At 50.5% G+C, this 16,950-nt stretch overlaps 1 protein-coding gene across 1 annotated transcript in view; it reads right to left on the minus strand.

Annotated features, from left to right (window-relative positions):
* Positions 1 to 6,058: 6,058 nt before the first annotated feature.
* LOC140125833 (uncharacterized) overlaps positions 6,059 to 16,950 on the minus strand; it is an 87,082-nt gene continuing 76,190 nt past the window's right edge. The window contains exon 8 of the mRNA XM_072144708.1: positions 6,059 to 6,245. Within this exon, the coding sequence (XP_072000809.1) occupies positions 6,241 to 6,245 (5 nt within the window). The 3' untranslated portion in view covers positions 6,059 to 6,240. The remainder of the gene's footprint in view (positions 6,246 to 16,950) is intronic.

Below are 16,950 nucleotides of genomic sequence, written 5' to 3' on the forward strand. Positions count from 1 at the left end.
AGCTCCCCGCCATGTACAGGTCACAGAGCATGTCCATTACACTCTCCCATAGAAGTCTATAGGTGATATCACAGCTCCACTCCATGTACAGGTCACAGAGCATGTTCATTGCACTCTCATATAGAAGTTTATAGGTGATATTACAGCTCCCCTCCATATACAGGTCACAGAGCATGTCCATTACACTCTCTTATAGAAGTCTATAGGTGATATCACAGCTCCCTTCCATGTACAGGTCATAGAGCATGTCCATTACACTTTCCTATAGAAGTCCATAGGTGATATCACAGCTCCCCTCCGTACAGGTCACAGAGCATGTCCATTACACTCTCCTATAGAAGTCTATAGGTGATATCACAGCTCCCCTCCATGTACAGGTCACAGAGCATGTCCATTACACTCTCTTTTAGAAGTCTATAGGTGATGTCACAGCTCCCCTCCATATACAGGTCGTGGAGCATGTCCATAACACTCTCCTATAGAAGTCTATAGGTGATATTACAGCTCCCCTCCATGTAAAGGTCGTAGAGCATGTCCATTACACTCTTATAGAAGTCTATAGGTGATATCATAGCTCCCTTCCATGTACAGGTCACAGAGCATGTCCATTACACTCTCCCATAGAAGTCTATAGGTGATATCATAGCTCCCTTCCATGTACAGGTCACAGAGCATGTCCATTACACTCTCCCATAGAAGTCTATTCACCTTTCACACACCAACCCTTCCGTAAACAGCAGTAACACTCTCCTCTCAAACACCGACCCCTCCATCCAGAGCATTAACACTCTCCTCTCACACACCGACCCCTCCAGCCAGAGCAGTAACATTCTCCTCTCACACACCGACCCCTCCTTTCAAAGAAGTAACACTCTCCTCTCACACACCGACCCCTCCATCCAGAGCAGTAACACTCTCCTCTCACACACCGACCCCTCCATCCAGAGCAGTAACACTCTCCTCTCACACCGACCCCTCCATCCAGAGCAGTAACATTCTCCTCTCACACACCGACCCCTCCTTCCAAAGCAGTAACACTCTCCTCACACACCGACCCCTCCTTCCAGAGCAGTAACATTCTCCTCTCACACACCGACCCCTCCATCCAGAGCAGTAACACTCTCTTCTCACACACCGACCCCTCCATCCAGAGCAGTAACATTCTCCTCTCACATACCGACCCTTCCATCCAGAGCAGTAACAATCTACTCTCACACACCGACCCCTCCATCCAGAGCAGTAACACTCTCCTCTCACATACCGACCCTTCCATCCAGAGCAGTAACATTCTCCTCTCACACACCGACCCCTCCATCCAGAGCAGTAACATTCTCCTCTCACATACCGACCCTTCCATCCAGAGCAGTAACAATCTACTCTCACACACCGACCCCTCCATCCAGAGCAGTAACACTCTCCTCTCACATACCGACCACTCCATCCAGAGCAGTAACACTCTCCTCTCACACTGACCTCTCCATCCAGAGCAGTAACACTCTCCTCACACACCGACCCCTCCATCCAGAGCAGTAACATTCTCCTCTCACACTGACCTCTCAATCCACAGCAGTAACACTCTCCTCTCACACATCGACCCCTCCATCCAGAGTAGTAACACTCTCCTCTCACACACCGACCCCTCCATCCAGAGCAGTAACATTCTCCTCTCACACACCGACCCCTCCATTCAGAGCAGTAACACTCTCCTCTCACACACCGACCCCACCATTCAGAGCAGTAACACTCTCCTCTCACAAACCGACCCCTCCATCCAGAAAAGTAATATTCTCCTCTCACACCGACCCCCTCCATCTAGAACAGTAACACTCTCCTCTCACACCGACCCCTCCAGCCAGAGCAGTAACATTCTCCTCTTACACACCGACCCCTCCATCCAGAGCAGTAACATTCTCCTCACACACCGACCCCTCCATCCAGAGCAGTAACACTCTCCTCTCACACACCGACCCCTCCATCCAGAGCAGTAACACTCTCCTCTCACACACCGACCCCTCCATCCAGAGCAGTAACACTCTCTTCTCACACACCGACCCCTCCAGCCAGAGCAGTAACAATCTCCTCTCACACACCAACCCCTCCAGCCAGAGCAGTAACACTCTCCTCTCACACACCGACCCCTCCATTCAGAGCAGTAACACTCTCCTCTCACACACCGACCCCTCCATCCAGAGCAGTAACACTCTCCTCTCACATACCGACCCCTCCATCCAGAGCAGTAACACTCTCCTCTCACACCGACCTCTCCATCCAGAGCAGTAACACTCTCCTCACACACCGACCCCTCCATCCAGAGCAGTAACATTCTCCTCTCACACTGACCTCTCAATCCACAGCAGTAACACTCTCCTCTCACACACCGACCCCTCCATCCAGAGTAGTAACACTCTCCTCTCACACACCGACCCCTCCATCCAGAGCAGTAACATTCTCCTCTCACACACCTTCCCCTCCATCCAGAGCAGTAACATTCTCCTCTCACACACCGACCCCCTCCATCCAGAAAAGTAACATTCTCATCTCACACCGACCCCCTCCATCCAGAGCAGTAACATTCTCCTCTCACACACCGACCCCCTCCATCCAGAAAAGTAACATTCTCCTCTCACACCGACCCCCTCCATCCTGAGCAGTAACACTCTCCTCTCAGACACCGACCCCTCCAGCCAGAGCAGTAACACTCTCCTCTCACACACCGACCCCTCCATTCAGAGCAGTAACACTCTCCTCTCACACCGACCCCTCCATCCAGAGCAGTAACATTCTCCTCTCACACACCGACCCCTCCATCCTGAGCAGTAAAACTCTCCTCTCACACACCGACCCCTCCATCCTGAGCAGTAAAACTCTCCTCTCACACACCGACCCCTCCATCATGAGCAATAACACTCTCCTCTCACACACCGACCCCTCCATTTAGAGCTGTAACATTCTCCTCTCACACCGACCCCTCCATCCAGAGCAGTAACATTCTACTCTCACACACCGACCCCTCCATCCTGAGCAGTAAAACTCTCCTCTCACACACCGACCCCTCCATCCTGAGCAATAACACTCTCCTCTCACACACCGACCCCTCCATCCTGAGCAATAACATTCTCCTCTCACACACCGACCCCTCCATCCAGAGCAGTAACATTCTCCTCTCACACACCGACCCCTCCTTCCAGCGCAGTAACATTCTCCTCTCACACACCGACCCCTCCTTCCAGCTCAGTAACACTCTCCTCTCACACACCGACCCCTCCATCCAGAGCAGTAACATTCTCCTCACACACCGACCCCTCCATCCAGAGCAGTAACACTCTCCTCTCACACACCGACCCCTCCATCCAGAGCAGTAACACTCTCCTCTCACATACCGACCCCTCCATCCAGAGCAGTAACACTCTCCTCTCACACCGACCTCTCCATCCAGAGCAGTAACACTCTCCTCACACACCGACCCCTCCATCCAGAGCAGTAACATTCTCCTCTCACACTGACCTCTCAATCCACAGCAGTAACACTCTCCTCTCACACACCGACCCCTCCATCCAGAGTAGTAACACTCTCCTCTCACACACCGACCCCTCCATCCAGAGCAGTAACATTCTCCTCTCACACACCTTCCCCTCCATCCAGAGCAGTAACATTCTCCTCTCACACACCGACCCCCTCCATCCAGAAAAGTAACATTCTCATCTCACACCGACCCCCTCCATCCAGAGCAGTAACATTCTCCTCTCACACACCGACCCCCTCCATCCAGAAAAGTAACATTCTCCTCTCACACCGACCCCCTCCATCCTGAGCAGTAACACTCTCCTCTCAGACACCGACCCCTCCAGCCAGAGCAGTAACACTCTCCTCTCACACACCGACCCCTCCATTCAGAGCAGTAACACTCTCCTCTCACACCGACCCCTCCATCCAGAGCAGTAACATTCTCCTCTCACACACCGACCCCTCCATCCTGAGCAGTAAAACTCTCCTCTCACACACCGACCCCTCCATCCTGAGCAGTAAAACTCTCCTCTCACACACCGACCCCTCCATCATGAGCAATAACACTCTCCTCTCACACACCGACCCCTCCATTTAGAGCTGTAACATTCTCCTCTCACACCGACCCCTCCATCCAGAGCAGTAACATTCTACTCTCACACACCGACCCCTCCATCCTGAGCAGTAAAACTCTCCTCTCACACACCGACCCCTCCATCCTGAGCAATAACACTCTCCTCTCACACACCGACCCCTCCATCCTGAGCAATAACATTCTCCTCTCACACACCGACCCCTCCATCCAGAGCAGTAACATTCTCCTCTCACACACCGACCCCTCCTTCCAGCGCAGTAACATTCTCCTCTCACACACCGACCCCTCCTTCCAGCTCAGTAACACTCTCCTCTCACACACCGACCCCTCCATCCAGAGCAGTAACATTCTCCTCACACACCGACCCCTCCATCCAGAGCAGTAACACTCTCCTCTCACACACCGACCCCTCCATCCAGAGCAGTAACACTCTCCTCTCACACACCGACCCCTCCATCCAGAGCAGTAACACTCTCCTCTCACACACCGACCCCTCCAGCCAGAGCAGTAACACTCTCCTCTCACACACCGACCCCTCCATCCAGAGCAGTAACATTCTCGTCTCACAAACCGACCCCTCCATCCAGAGCAGTAACACTCTGCTCTCACACACCAACCCCTCCATCCAGAGCAGTAACACTCTCCTCTCACACACCGACCCCTCCATCTAGAACAGTAACACTCTCCTCTCACACCGACCCCTCCATCTAGAGCAGTAACATTCTCCTCTCACACCGACCCCTCCATCCAGAGCAGTAACATTCTCCTCTCACGCACCAACCCCTCCATCCAGAGCAGTAACATTCTCTTCTCACACACCGACCCCTCCATCCAGAGCAGTAACACTCTCCTCTCACACACCGACCCCTCCATCCAGAGCAGTAACATTCTCCTCTCACACACCGACCCCTCCATCCAGAGCAGTAACACTCTCCTCTCACACACCGACCCCTCCATCTAGAGCAGTAACATTCTCCTCTCACACGACCCCTCCATCCAGAGCAGTAACATTCTCCTCTCACGCACCAACCCCTCCATCCAGAGCAGTAACACTCTCCTCTCACACACCGACCCCTCCATCCAGAGCAGTAACATTCTCGTCTCACAAACCGACCCCTCCATCCAGAGCAGTAACACTCTGCTCTCACACACCAACCCCTCCATCCAGAGCAGTAACACTCTCCTCTCACACACCGACCCCTCCATCCAGAACAGTAACACTCTCCTCTCACACCGACCCCTCCATCTAGAGCAGTAACATTCTCCTCTCACACCGACCCCTCCATCCAGAGCAGTAACATTCTCCTCTCACGCACCAACCCCTCCATCCAGAGCAGTAACATTCTCCTCTCACACACCGACCCCTCCATCCAGAGCAGTAACACTCTCCTCTCACACACCGACCCCTCCATCCAGAGCAGTAACATTCTCCTCTCACACACCGACCCCTCCATCCAGAGCAGTAACACTCTCCTCTCACACACCGACCCCTCCATCCAGAGCAGTAACACTCTCCTCTCACACACCGACCCCTCCATCCAGAGCAGTAACACTCTCCTCTCACACACCAACCCCTCCAGCCAGAGCAGTAACACTCTCCTCTCACACACCGACCCCTCCAGCCAGAGCAGTAACACTCTCCTCTCACACACCGACCCCTCCAGCCAGAGCAGTAACACTCTCCTCTCACACACCGACCCCTCCATCCAGAGCAGTAACACTCTCCTCTCACACACCGACCCCTCCATCCAGAGCAGTAACACTCTCCTCTCACACCGACCCCTCCATCCAGAGCAGTAACACTCTGCTCTCACACACCGACCCCTCCAGCCAGAGCAGTAACACTCTCCTCTCACACACCGACCCCTCCATCCAGAGCAGTTACTTTCTATCACTAGCACTTTGTCAGGTCCGCATAAAATAAGATAGCAAACATTCTTTTTTACGTAGATTCTTTTATGATGTGGATGATTTCAAGGCATGAACTTTAATGATATCCTGGACGACTCAAGGACCATGTATGTTCCACCAGGAGACAGGAATATGGAGGAGTCCAGTGATTGGGTCCGGCACAGAGAAGTCATCTGGAAGGATTTAGAGTAGAACTTCTCCCCTCATCAGGTGCAGACAATGGTCCCTCATCATTCTGGCGGGAGACAAATAAGTCACGTCATCATCATCCCCACATCCCTCCTACTACTAGGATAAAAATAATTATTATAGATTTGAAACAGATAATATCAAGATACGAGGTGGACAGATACATATTTAGTAGATGTAATAGATAGAACAAATAGATGAAGTTAGATACGTGGATAGATAAATGGTACATATAGGCATATGGTTAGCACTACAGCCTTGCAGCGCTCAGGTCCTGGGTTTAAGTTCCATCCAAGTCATCATTTGCAAAGAGTTTGTATGTTCTATTCGTGTTTGCATGGTTTTCCTCCGGGTCCTCTGGTTTCCTCCCACACTCTATACCTACTGGTAGGTGATTAGATTGTGAGCCCCATGGGGACAGGGACTGATTTGGCAGCTCTGTGTGCACTATATAAAGAATTATTAATATCTTTACATAGATAGATCATATATACATTTCAAACCAGAAGATTCCTTCCACATGATGTTTTTCTCCAGATCTGACATGAAATCAGAATAAGGCCCCTTTCACACTTGCAGATTACCTCAGAGTGCAACGTGGGAAAAACTAAAGGAGCAATGAAGTGAATGCAATGTAACGCAATAGCGGCATGACAAGGGGTTAAATTGGAGCTATCTAAGGGGTTAGGTGAAGGTCAGAGATGGGAGGGGGAGATGTTACAGTAAGTCTGGAGCAGTCACATACATGGGAGGGTTTGGGAATATTTGTAAATATACGGACACGGGGTAGTGTCAGTCTGTCACTGGAATCTGGGGAGAAAAGGACAATTTTTTCTTACCTGCAGCTATGGCTGATGTTCAGGATATTATGAGGCGAGTTCAAGCAGCGATCCAGCAGCATGGGCCAGGGTGGATCGAGCAGCACCTGGCGGGGGTTCCAGCGGTTCCAGCGGTGCCAGTGGCCGGTGAGGAGCCGCAACAGACTGAGTCCGGAGGTATCTCCCCGTCCCCCGCGTCGCCGTAGGAGCCCCAGCAGGGACCCTCCGTCCTCCTCCTCGAGACGGGCCTCCTGGGCTGGAGGGAGGACGCCGAGGAATTCAGCAGTGCGGCAGGGGACAGGGACACGGGGGGCCCAGCCAATACCTTCCCCCGCCGCCCCCCCCCCCCGGCGGCATGATCGTGGCACCCAGGAGACGGCCGGCTTCCCTGCTGATGACCCGAGCAGCAGCCGTACTCAGCGCAGCGGATCGAGATTTGGTGGAGAAGAGGCTCCCATGGTCCAGAGGAAGGTGAGAGCGATATCGCCCTCGGTACCAGCCGATGGGCAGGGCCGGCAGACAGGCAGCAGGAGTATCTGGAACCCTGCCGGGGTCACCGGAAGTGGGGCTCCGGCGGCCATCTTGGGAGAGGCAACAAGCGATGGAACTTCCGGTTTCGGGGGCGGGTACCGGAAGTCCCGCCCCTAGGTCCATCGATGATGACGCGGACGCCGAGTCCGATAGCGGAGCAAAGGAGGCCTGAGCTCCAGCTCCTGTACAACAACAGAGCAACAGCAGAAGGGGAGAGCGGCGATCTGGAGCGGATCGCTGGGGCGGCGACCGGCAACAGGAGGCGGGCCAGCTTCAGGCGGCCCTGTGCGCCGAGAACCAGGAGCAGGAATGGCCATGCCGATGCACGCTACGCCCGCAGCCGCAGGAGCGGCTGCGCGGTCAGGTGAGGTCACCACCGGTGCATCCACAGGATCTACCTCACATGCATCTTATCTCTGATTTATATGAGGGTGTACTTATCTCACACACTGTACATATCACTGATATATATGAGGATGTAGTTACCTCATACACTGTACATATCACTGATATATATGAGGATGTAGTTACCTCATACACTGTACATATCACTGATATATATGAGGATGTAGTTACCTCATACACTGTACATATCACTGATATATATGAGGATGTAGTTACCTCAAACACTGTACATATCACTGATATATATGAGGATGTAGTTACCTCATACACTGTACATATCACTGGTATATATGAGGAGGTAGTTACCTCATACACTGTACATATCACTGATATATATGAGGATGTAGTTACCTCATACACTGTACATATCACTGATATATATGGGGATGTAGTTACCTCATACACTGTACATATCACTGATATATATGAGGATGTAGTTACCTCATACACTGTACATATCACTGATATATATGAGGATGTAGTTACCTCATACACTGTACATATCACTGATATATATGAGGATGTAGTTACCTCAAACACTGTACATATCACTGATATATATGAGGGTGTAGTTAGGGTTAGGGTTTTCACAGCGGTAATTTTAAGACCCAAAGTCATGTTTTTGCCTGTGATTTTAATCAGATCTTGATCGGACCCATTGTGTTTTTAACAGTTTTGTGGGGATTTCAAAGCGCTTCAATGGATTGTTCCTTTTAAGGCTACATGAACACAAACGTATCCCCACGGTCATGTGGGACGCACGCTGGAGAGAAGGAGCCATGCGCATCCATAGAGAGGCACGGGGTGAAAGCTGGAACATGTCCTCTCCCTGTGCGCGGTGCGTGTCACTAAGATCCTGCTCCCGATATCCTGCATGTGTCACTTCCCCGCTCAGGTCCCCGGAGTTCACCTTCTTCTTCCTGGTGCATGTAAGTGCATTGTCCGTGTATAATGTGCTGGGCGGGGAGTCACTAAGATCCTGCTCCCGATATCCTGCATGTGTCGCTTCCCCGCTCAGGTCCCCGGAGTTCACCTTCTTCTTCCTGGTGCATGTAAGTGCATTGTCCGTGTATAATGCTCTGTGCGGGGAGTCACTAAAATACTGCGCCTGATATCCTGCATGTGTCACTTCCCCGCTCAGGTCCCCGGAGTTCACCTTCTTCTTCCTGGTGCATGTAAGTGCATTGTCCGTGTATAATGCGCTGTGCGGGGAGTCACTAAGATCCTGCTCCCGATATCCTGCATGTGTCGCTTCCCCGCTCAGGTCCCCGGAGTTCACCTTCTTCTTCCTGGTGCATGTAAGTGCATTGTCCGTGTATAATGCTCTGTGCGGGGAGTCACTAAAATACTGCGCCTGATATCCTGCATGTGTCACTTCCCCGCTCAGGTCCCTGGAGTTCACCTTCTTCTTCCTGGTGCATGTAAGTGCATTGTCCGTGTATAATGCGCTGTGCGGGGAGTCACTAAGATCCTGCGCCTGATATCCTGCATGTGTCTCTTCCCCGCTCAGGTCCCTGGAGTTCACCATCTTCTTCCTGGTGCATGTAAGTGCATTGTCCGTGTATAATGTGCTGTGCGGGGAGTCACTAAGATCCTGCGTCCGATATCCTGCATGTGACGCTTCCCCACTCAGGTCCCCGGAGTTCACCTTCTTCTTCCTGGTGCATGTAAGTGCATTGTCCGTGTATAATGTGCTGTGCGGGGAGTCACTAAGATCCTGTACCTGATATCCTGCATGTGTCGCTTCCCCGCTCAGGTCCCCGGAGTTAACCTTCTTCTTCCCAGTGCATGTAAGTGCATTGTCCGTGTATAATGCGCTGTGCGGGGAGTCACTAAGATCCTGCGCCCGATATCCTGTATGTGTCGCTTCCCTGCTCAGGTCCCCGGAGTTCACCTTCTTCTTCCTGGTGCATGTAAGTGCATTGTCCGTGTATAATGTGCTCTGCGGGGAGTCACTAAGATCCTGCGCCTGATATCCTGCATGTGTCTCTTCCCCGCTCAGGTCCCTGGAGTTCACCTTCTTCTTCCTGGTGCATGTAAGTGCATTGTCCGTGTATAATGTGCTGTGCGGGGAGTCACTTAGATCCTGCCCCGATATCCTGCATGTGTCGCTTCCCCGCTCAGGTCCCTGGAGTTCACCTTCTTCCTGGTGCATGTAAGTGCATTGTCCGTGTATATTGCGCTGTGTGGGGAGTCACTAAGATCCTGTGCCCGATATCCTGCATGTGTCGCTTCCCCGCTCAGGTCCCCGGAGTTCACCTTCTTCTTCCTGGTGCATGTAAGTGCATTGTCCGTGTATAATGCGCTGTGCGGGAAGTCACTAAGATCCTGCCCCCGATATCCTGCATGTGTCTCTTCCCCGCTCAGGTCCCCGGAGTTCACCTTCTTCTTCCTGGTGCATGTAAGTGCATTGTCCGTGTATAATGTGCTGTGCGGGGAGTCACTAAGATCCTACCCCCGATATCCTGCATGTGTCACTTCCCCGCTCAGGTCCCAGGTGTTCACCTTCTTCCTGGTGCATGTACGTGCATTGTCCGTGTATAATGCGCTGTGTGGGGAGTCACTAAGATCCTGCCCCGATATCCTGCATGTGTCGCTTCCCCGCTCAGGTCCCCGGAGTTCACCTTCTTCTTCCTGGTGCATGTAAGTGCATTGTCCGTGTATAATGCGCTGTGCGGGGAGTCACTAAGATCCTGCCCCGATATCCTGCATGTGTCGCTTCCCCGCTCAGGTCCCCGGAGTTCCCCTTCTTCTTCCTGGTGCATGTAAGTGTATTGTCCGTGTATAATGTGCTGTGCGGGGAGTCACTAAGATCCTGCCCCCGATATCCTGCATGTGTCACTTCCCCGCTCAGGCCCCTGGAGTTCACCTTCTTCTTCCTGGTGTATGTAAGTGCATTGTCCGTGTATAATGTGCTGTGCGGGGAGTCACTAAGATCCTGCCCCGATATCCTGCATGTGTCACTTCCCCGCTCAGGTCCCCGGAGTTCACCTTCTTCCTCCTGTTGCATGTAAGTGCATTGTCCGTGTATAATGCGCTGTGTGGGGAGTCACTAAGATCCTGCCCCGATATCCTGCATGTGTCGCTTCCCCGCTCAGGTCCCCGGAGTTCACCTTCTTCTTCCTGGTGCATGTAAGTGCATTGTCCGTGTATAATGTGCTGTGCGGGGAGTCACTAAGATCCTGTACCTGATATACTGCATGTGTCGCTTCCCCGCTCAGGTCCCTGGAGTTCACCTTCTTCTTCCTGGTGCATGTAAGTGCATTGTCCGTGTATAATGTGCTGTGCGGGGAGTCACTAAGATCCTGTACCTGATATACTGCATGTGTCGCTTCCCCGCTCAGGTCCCCGGAGTTCACCTTCTTCTTCCTGGTGCATGTAAGTGCATTGTCCGTGTATAATGTGCTGTGCGGGGAGTCACTAAGATCCTGTACCTGATATACTGCATGTGTCGCTTCCCCGCTCAGGTCCCCGGAGTTCACCTTCTTCTTCCTGGTGCATGTAAGTGCATTGTCCGTGTATAATGCGCTATGCAGGGAGTCACTAAGATCCTGCGCCTGATATCCTGCATGTGTCGCTTCCCCGCTCAGGTCCCTGGAGTTCACCTTCTTCTTCCTGGTGCATGTAAGTGCATTGTCCGTGTATAATGCGCTGTGCAGGGAGTCACTAAGATCCTGCGCCCGATGTCCTGTGTGTGTCACTTCCCCGCTCAGGTCCCAGGAGTTCACCTTCTTCTTCCTGGTGCATGTAAGTACATTGTCCGTGTATAATGCGCTGTGTGGGGAGTCACTAAGATCCTGCCCCGATATCCTGCATGTGTCGCTTCCCCGCTCAGGTCCCCGGAGTTCACCTTCTTCTTCCTGTATAATGATGTGAGGCTGTATAATGATGTGCTTCCTGGTGCTGGTGGCCACGCCTCCTGCAGCCTGTGTGTGTATGAGATACTCCTATACATATGACTGACAGCCTGTATAATGATGTGAGGCTGTATAATGATGTGCTTCCTGGTGCTGGCGCCCCCTGCAGCCTGTGTGTGTATGAGATACTCCTATACATATGACTGATAGCCTGCATAATGATGTGAGGCTGCATAATGATGTGCTTCCTGGTGCTGGTACCCCCTGCAGCCTGTGTGTGTATGAGATACTCCTATACATATGACTGACAGCCTGTATAATGATGTGAGGCTGCATAATGATGTGAGGCTGTATAATGATGTGCTTCCTGGTGCTGGCGCCCCCTGCAGCCTGTGTGTGTATGAGATACTCCTATACATATGACTGACAGCCTGCATAATGATGTGAGGCTGTATAATGATGTGCTTCCTGGTGCTGGCGCCCCCTGCAGCCTGTGTGTGTATGAGATACTCCTATACATATGACTGACAGCCTGCATAATGATGTGAGGCTGTATAATGATGTGCTTCCTGGTGCTGGCGCCCCCTGCAGCCTGTGTGTGTATGAGATACTCCTATACATATGACTGACAGCCTGTATAATGATGTGAGGCTGTATAATGATATCCTTCCTGGTGCTGGCGCCCCCTGCAGCCTGTGTGTGTATGAGATACTCCTATACATATGACTGACAGCCTGTATAATGATGTGAGGCTGTATAATGATGTGAGGCTGTATAATGATGTGCTTCCTGGTGCTGGTACCCCCTGCAGCCTGTGTGTATGAGATACTCCTATACATGTGACTGACAGCCTGTATAATGATATGAGGCTGTATAATGATGTGCTTCCTGGTGCTGGTACCCCCTGCAGCCTGTGTGTGTATGAGATACTCCTATACATATGACTGACAGCCTGTATAATAGTGTGAGGCTGTATAATGATGTGCTTCCTGGTGCTGGCGCCCCCTGCAGCCTGTGTGTGTATGAGATACTCCTATACATATGACTGACAGCCTGTATAATACTGTGAGGCTGTATAATGATGTGCTTCCTGGTGCCGGCGCCCCCTGCAGCCTGTGTGTGTATGAGATACTGCTATACATATGACTGACAGCCTGCATAATGATGTGATGGCTGCTCCATGTGCTTGCTGGTGGCCACGCCCCCTGCAGCCTGTGTGTGTGTATGGGAGAGATACAACAGCTCCAGGATACAGCCATGTTATAGCAGAACATGTCAGGTACTTGTGTAGCTGATGTCTGTGTCTCTGTGTATTAGGAGGATGCAGCATGTCAGCAGATGCAGCACACACACCAGCAATGCTTTACTATAGATTACACACAGACATGAGCAGGGGGAGGAGAACAGGGGAGACATCACTACCTCTGACCATGTGACCAGCCTCATTTACATGATAAAGAATAGATGATTTTACAATGATTAATGTATGAATTGACTAGATAAAGGCTGTGATGGATCCTTGTGAACTGCTCCAACAGGTAGTAGTGACAGGACTAGTGACACAGAGCTGATGACAGGTGTTTCAGTTTGGCTTATGGCGATGTTTGTAAATAAAGTTTGACACAATGTTCTGGTGAATAAAGTTTTATCTAAGTCGGTTTTTAAGGTTTATGTCCGGTAGTAAATAAAGGCCGTGGCCAAAATATGTTCCAGTGTCTTCTATTGTAAATGGGTTGTGGTTTCAATCTGTGCCCTTATAAATCCCATGGGTTTGATCTGGTTCTGTCCGTCTGTCTCTAGTGTGAATAGGGGTCTATCTCTGACTTCTCGTTGCTTGTCCAGTCTCCCATCCAGCAGCCACCAAATGAAGCACGTGTTCCCTTACAGGGTCTCTCAGGGTCTGTTAGTTAGGTTCCTCTTAGTGGGTTTGCCCTGAACAGTGCTTTTCCCACAAGGACAAGTTAGGCCTTATCCACGGGCGAGGCCCAACTTGCTGCTCAATGGGGTTCTCCCGCAGATGGCGACGGATTAATGGAGCAGAACAGTCATGTGTGGTTGGACACCTCGTTTTCACGATCAGTGGGGGTCTCAAACCTGAAACCCCCAATGATCAGCAAGTTAGGGCTGGGGATAGGGGAAACCCTTGTGGAAAAACCACTTTAAGCGGGTGAGTTGTTTAAGCTTTATTAGGAGAAAGCCAATATACAAGACATATTTCACAACATGGCGAGAGTACAGAATAGCGTTAGAGAGTTCGTGGTCCTCTTACTCCGTGTGACTAACCCATGTTGGACGCTTAACACGCATCCGAATTGTTAGTCTGATTTTCTGATGTGCTCCTATTTATAATGTTCAATAACTAAGATCCATTACCACACAATGGGGCTTATACTTTCAGCCTTCCCAATTTCCCCTCCAGGTCCTGTGAGATACCACGGGGTGCACTGAACGTGTCATTATTTCTATTATTGCCCCGCTATAGATACCCTCCAATTCCTAAAGAAGGATTTCTGGTTTTCAGATCCCGCACAGCCTCTGTCCTATCTATTTCGGCCATTAAGGGGAGCGCGTTCTCCAGCCAGTGACTAATAGGACAGCGCTTGGCCACCAATAGGTTATTGGTCTGAGACGCAATCCCAGCTAATCTTCCCGTGTGTCCTGGTTGGGGGAATGGAAATCCATGGACATTTGCGCTAGGGGTAACATACCGTATATCCATAGGTTTTGTGTGTGAAGGCCTGCACAGTTTTCCAGAAGTCTTGTACTTTTGGGCAAGACAATATGGAAAGGTAGACGTCTGAGCCGTGCATGAAGCATTTAGGACATTGCGTTATTCTGTCCAGGTGCAATGGACTGGTGGGTGAATAAAAGCGTAAATCGCCGAACGCATCAACTTCAAATGCGATTCTCTCCACCTTTCGCTCAACACCCGCCTCTTTACTGAATTCAAACCCTACAGTAACTATTCAGATGTTTCCTGTATCCCAAGGGATTTTTCCAAGTAAGGAAATTTTCGCAGTGGATAACTTCCCCCCCCCCCCCCCGCATCATATTTTTTGGTACAAGTATTTTTAAATACTCGATATTGAAGTATCCCACAAAAGGTGTTGGCGCTCATCAAAGGTGTTGGCGCCCATCAAAGGTGTTGGCGCCCATCAAAGGTGTTGGCGCCCATCAAAGGTGTTGGCGCCCATCAAAGGTGTTGGCGCCCACCAAAGGTGTTGGCGCCCACCAAATGTGTTGGCGCCCACCAAATGTGTTGGCGCCCATCAAAGGTGTTAGCTCCCATTTCACTTGCCAAGTTGAATCATCTCAACGAGATAAATGATTTTATTGGCATATAAGAGGATTCCTGTATATTCACTGGTTCGTTCCACTAGAGTTTTCAACCTAAGTTCTGTGCAGGGAATTATTGGCCTAATGATTTAATGCCGCTTCTCTTCCAATGTCCAAATAGCTCAATCCTTCCCCAATAAGAGAGGTCCAGAGAGGTAGGTATTTGACAGTTGGGTGTGACAGCCCAAATCTTCGGGGCCACTGCTGTATCTCTCATCAGAATGGATTGTTTAGCTCTCTATTGGAGAAGCTCAGTATTGGAGAAGTGATCCGTGTTCTGGCTCTATCACATGTCTGCATGGCTGTGAACTAAAACTTATATTTTTATTAGATATACCTTAAAATATACAAAGGTCACAGGTTGTGAATTCTAAAAACAACAACAACAATCCGTACTATAGACGCCGACCTAGGCGACTAAACTGATCACCACAACCCCCAACGGTTGTGGATCAAACAATGGGGATACCACGTACCTGTAAATCACGGTGCCATGCACCATACCATCCAAAAAATACCTTGCAAAGAGGAAATAAAAGATGGTTCTTACCACAACTGGTAATGGTCTGTAGTTGTGTCCAGTGGTCAGCTGTGCTGTTTCCAAAGTACGTGCATTGACGGGAGCATTAAGATGGTAAAGGACATACCTGTATATGTTAGAACCAAAAACGTCACGAACTGTAACAAGGCTACAACTGTCCCTGTCCCCAGGTGTGATTAGCTCCCGCCCTGACAAGGGCAGTCCCAATAACTTGCCCTAGTTTAGAAAAAAAAAAAAAAAAACACCCTGCATTCCCCTTCCCTGACGCGTTTCTTCCTGCTGTAGGGATTGCGGTGGAATCAATAAAACATGGGGTCTCCAATGTAGAGGAGCATCCCTTGGGGTGTAGTAAATAGTCTGATAAACCCAAGTGTAGGGTCATCTACTGGGTCCCTGGTGTGGAGCCCCAGGCGTTGATCCCTATCTGATGGTGCCTACACCATCTAACATATACAGGTATGTCCTTTACCATCTTAATGCTCCCGTCAATACACGTACTTTGGAAACAGCACAGCTGACCACTGGACACAACTACAGACCATTACCAGTTGTGGTAAGAACCATCTTTTATTTCCTCTTTGCAAGGTATTTTTTGGATGGTATGGTGCATGGCACCGTGATTTACAGGTACGTGGTATCCCCATTGTTTGATCCACAACCGTTGGGGGTTGTGGTGATCCGTATAGTCGCCTAGGTCGGCGTCTTTAGTACGGATTGTTGTTGTTGTTTTTAGAATTCACAACCTGTGACCTTTGTATATTTTAAGGTATATCTAATAAAAATATAAGTTTTAGTTCACAGCCATGCTGATAAATTTTGAATATTGACTGAACCAGAGGCAAAAACGTCCTTGATTTTGGGCCATAATAATACATGCTTTGTGTTTTGTTTTCTCTATCACATGTCTACACAAGCTCAGTTATATTCTTTGATGTCTGACAGATTTAGGCCCCACCACACTTTTATCATGGGTGAGGCTACTCAACCCACTCTTCCTTATCCGTTGCCCAGTCCCACCGCTTGGTCTAGTACCCGCTCAGCCAAGGGTTGTAGTGCCAAGTCGAAGAGGAGCGGTCAGAGGGCACATCCTCGTCTGGTTATCTCTGCAGACAGTAGGGTGTCGGTCTACAGCGAGGTGAGTATACCACTGCCTGCGGACGACATCGAAGACCTTATCATACAGGGCAAGCAGTGCTCTGACCCCGGCCGCGCTGGCTTCACTTTGTCTTTATCCAGGACTGCCAGTACCTTTCACAAGTGAGA

This window comes from Engystomops pustulosus, chromosome 4 (assembly GCF_040894005.1).
Source record: "Engystomops pustulosus chromosome 4, aEngPut4.maternal, whole genome shotgun sequence".
Taxonomy (NCBI): Eukaryota; Metazoa; Chordata; class Amphibia; order Anura; family Leptodactylidae; genus Engystomops; species Engystomops pustulosus.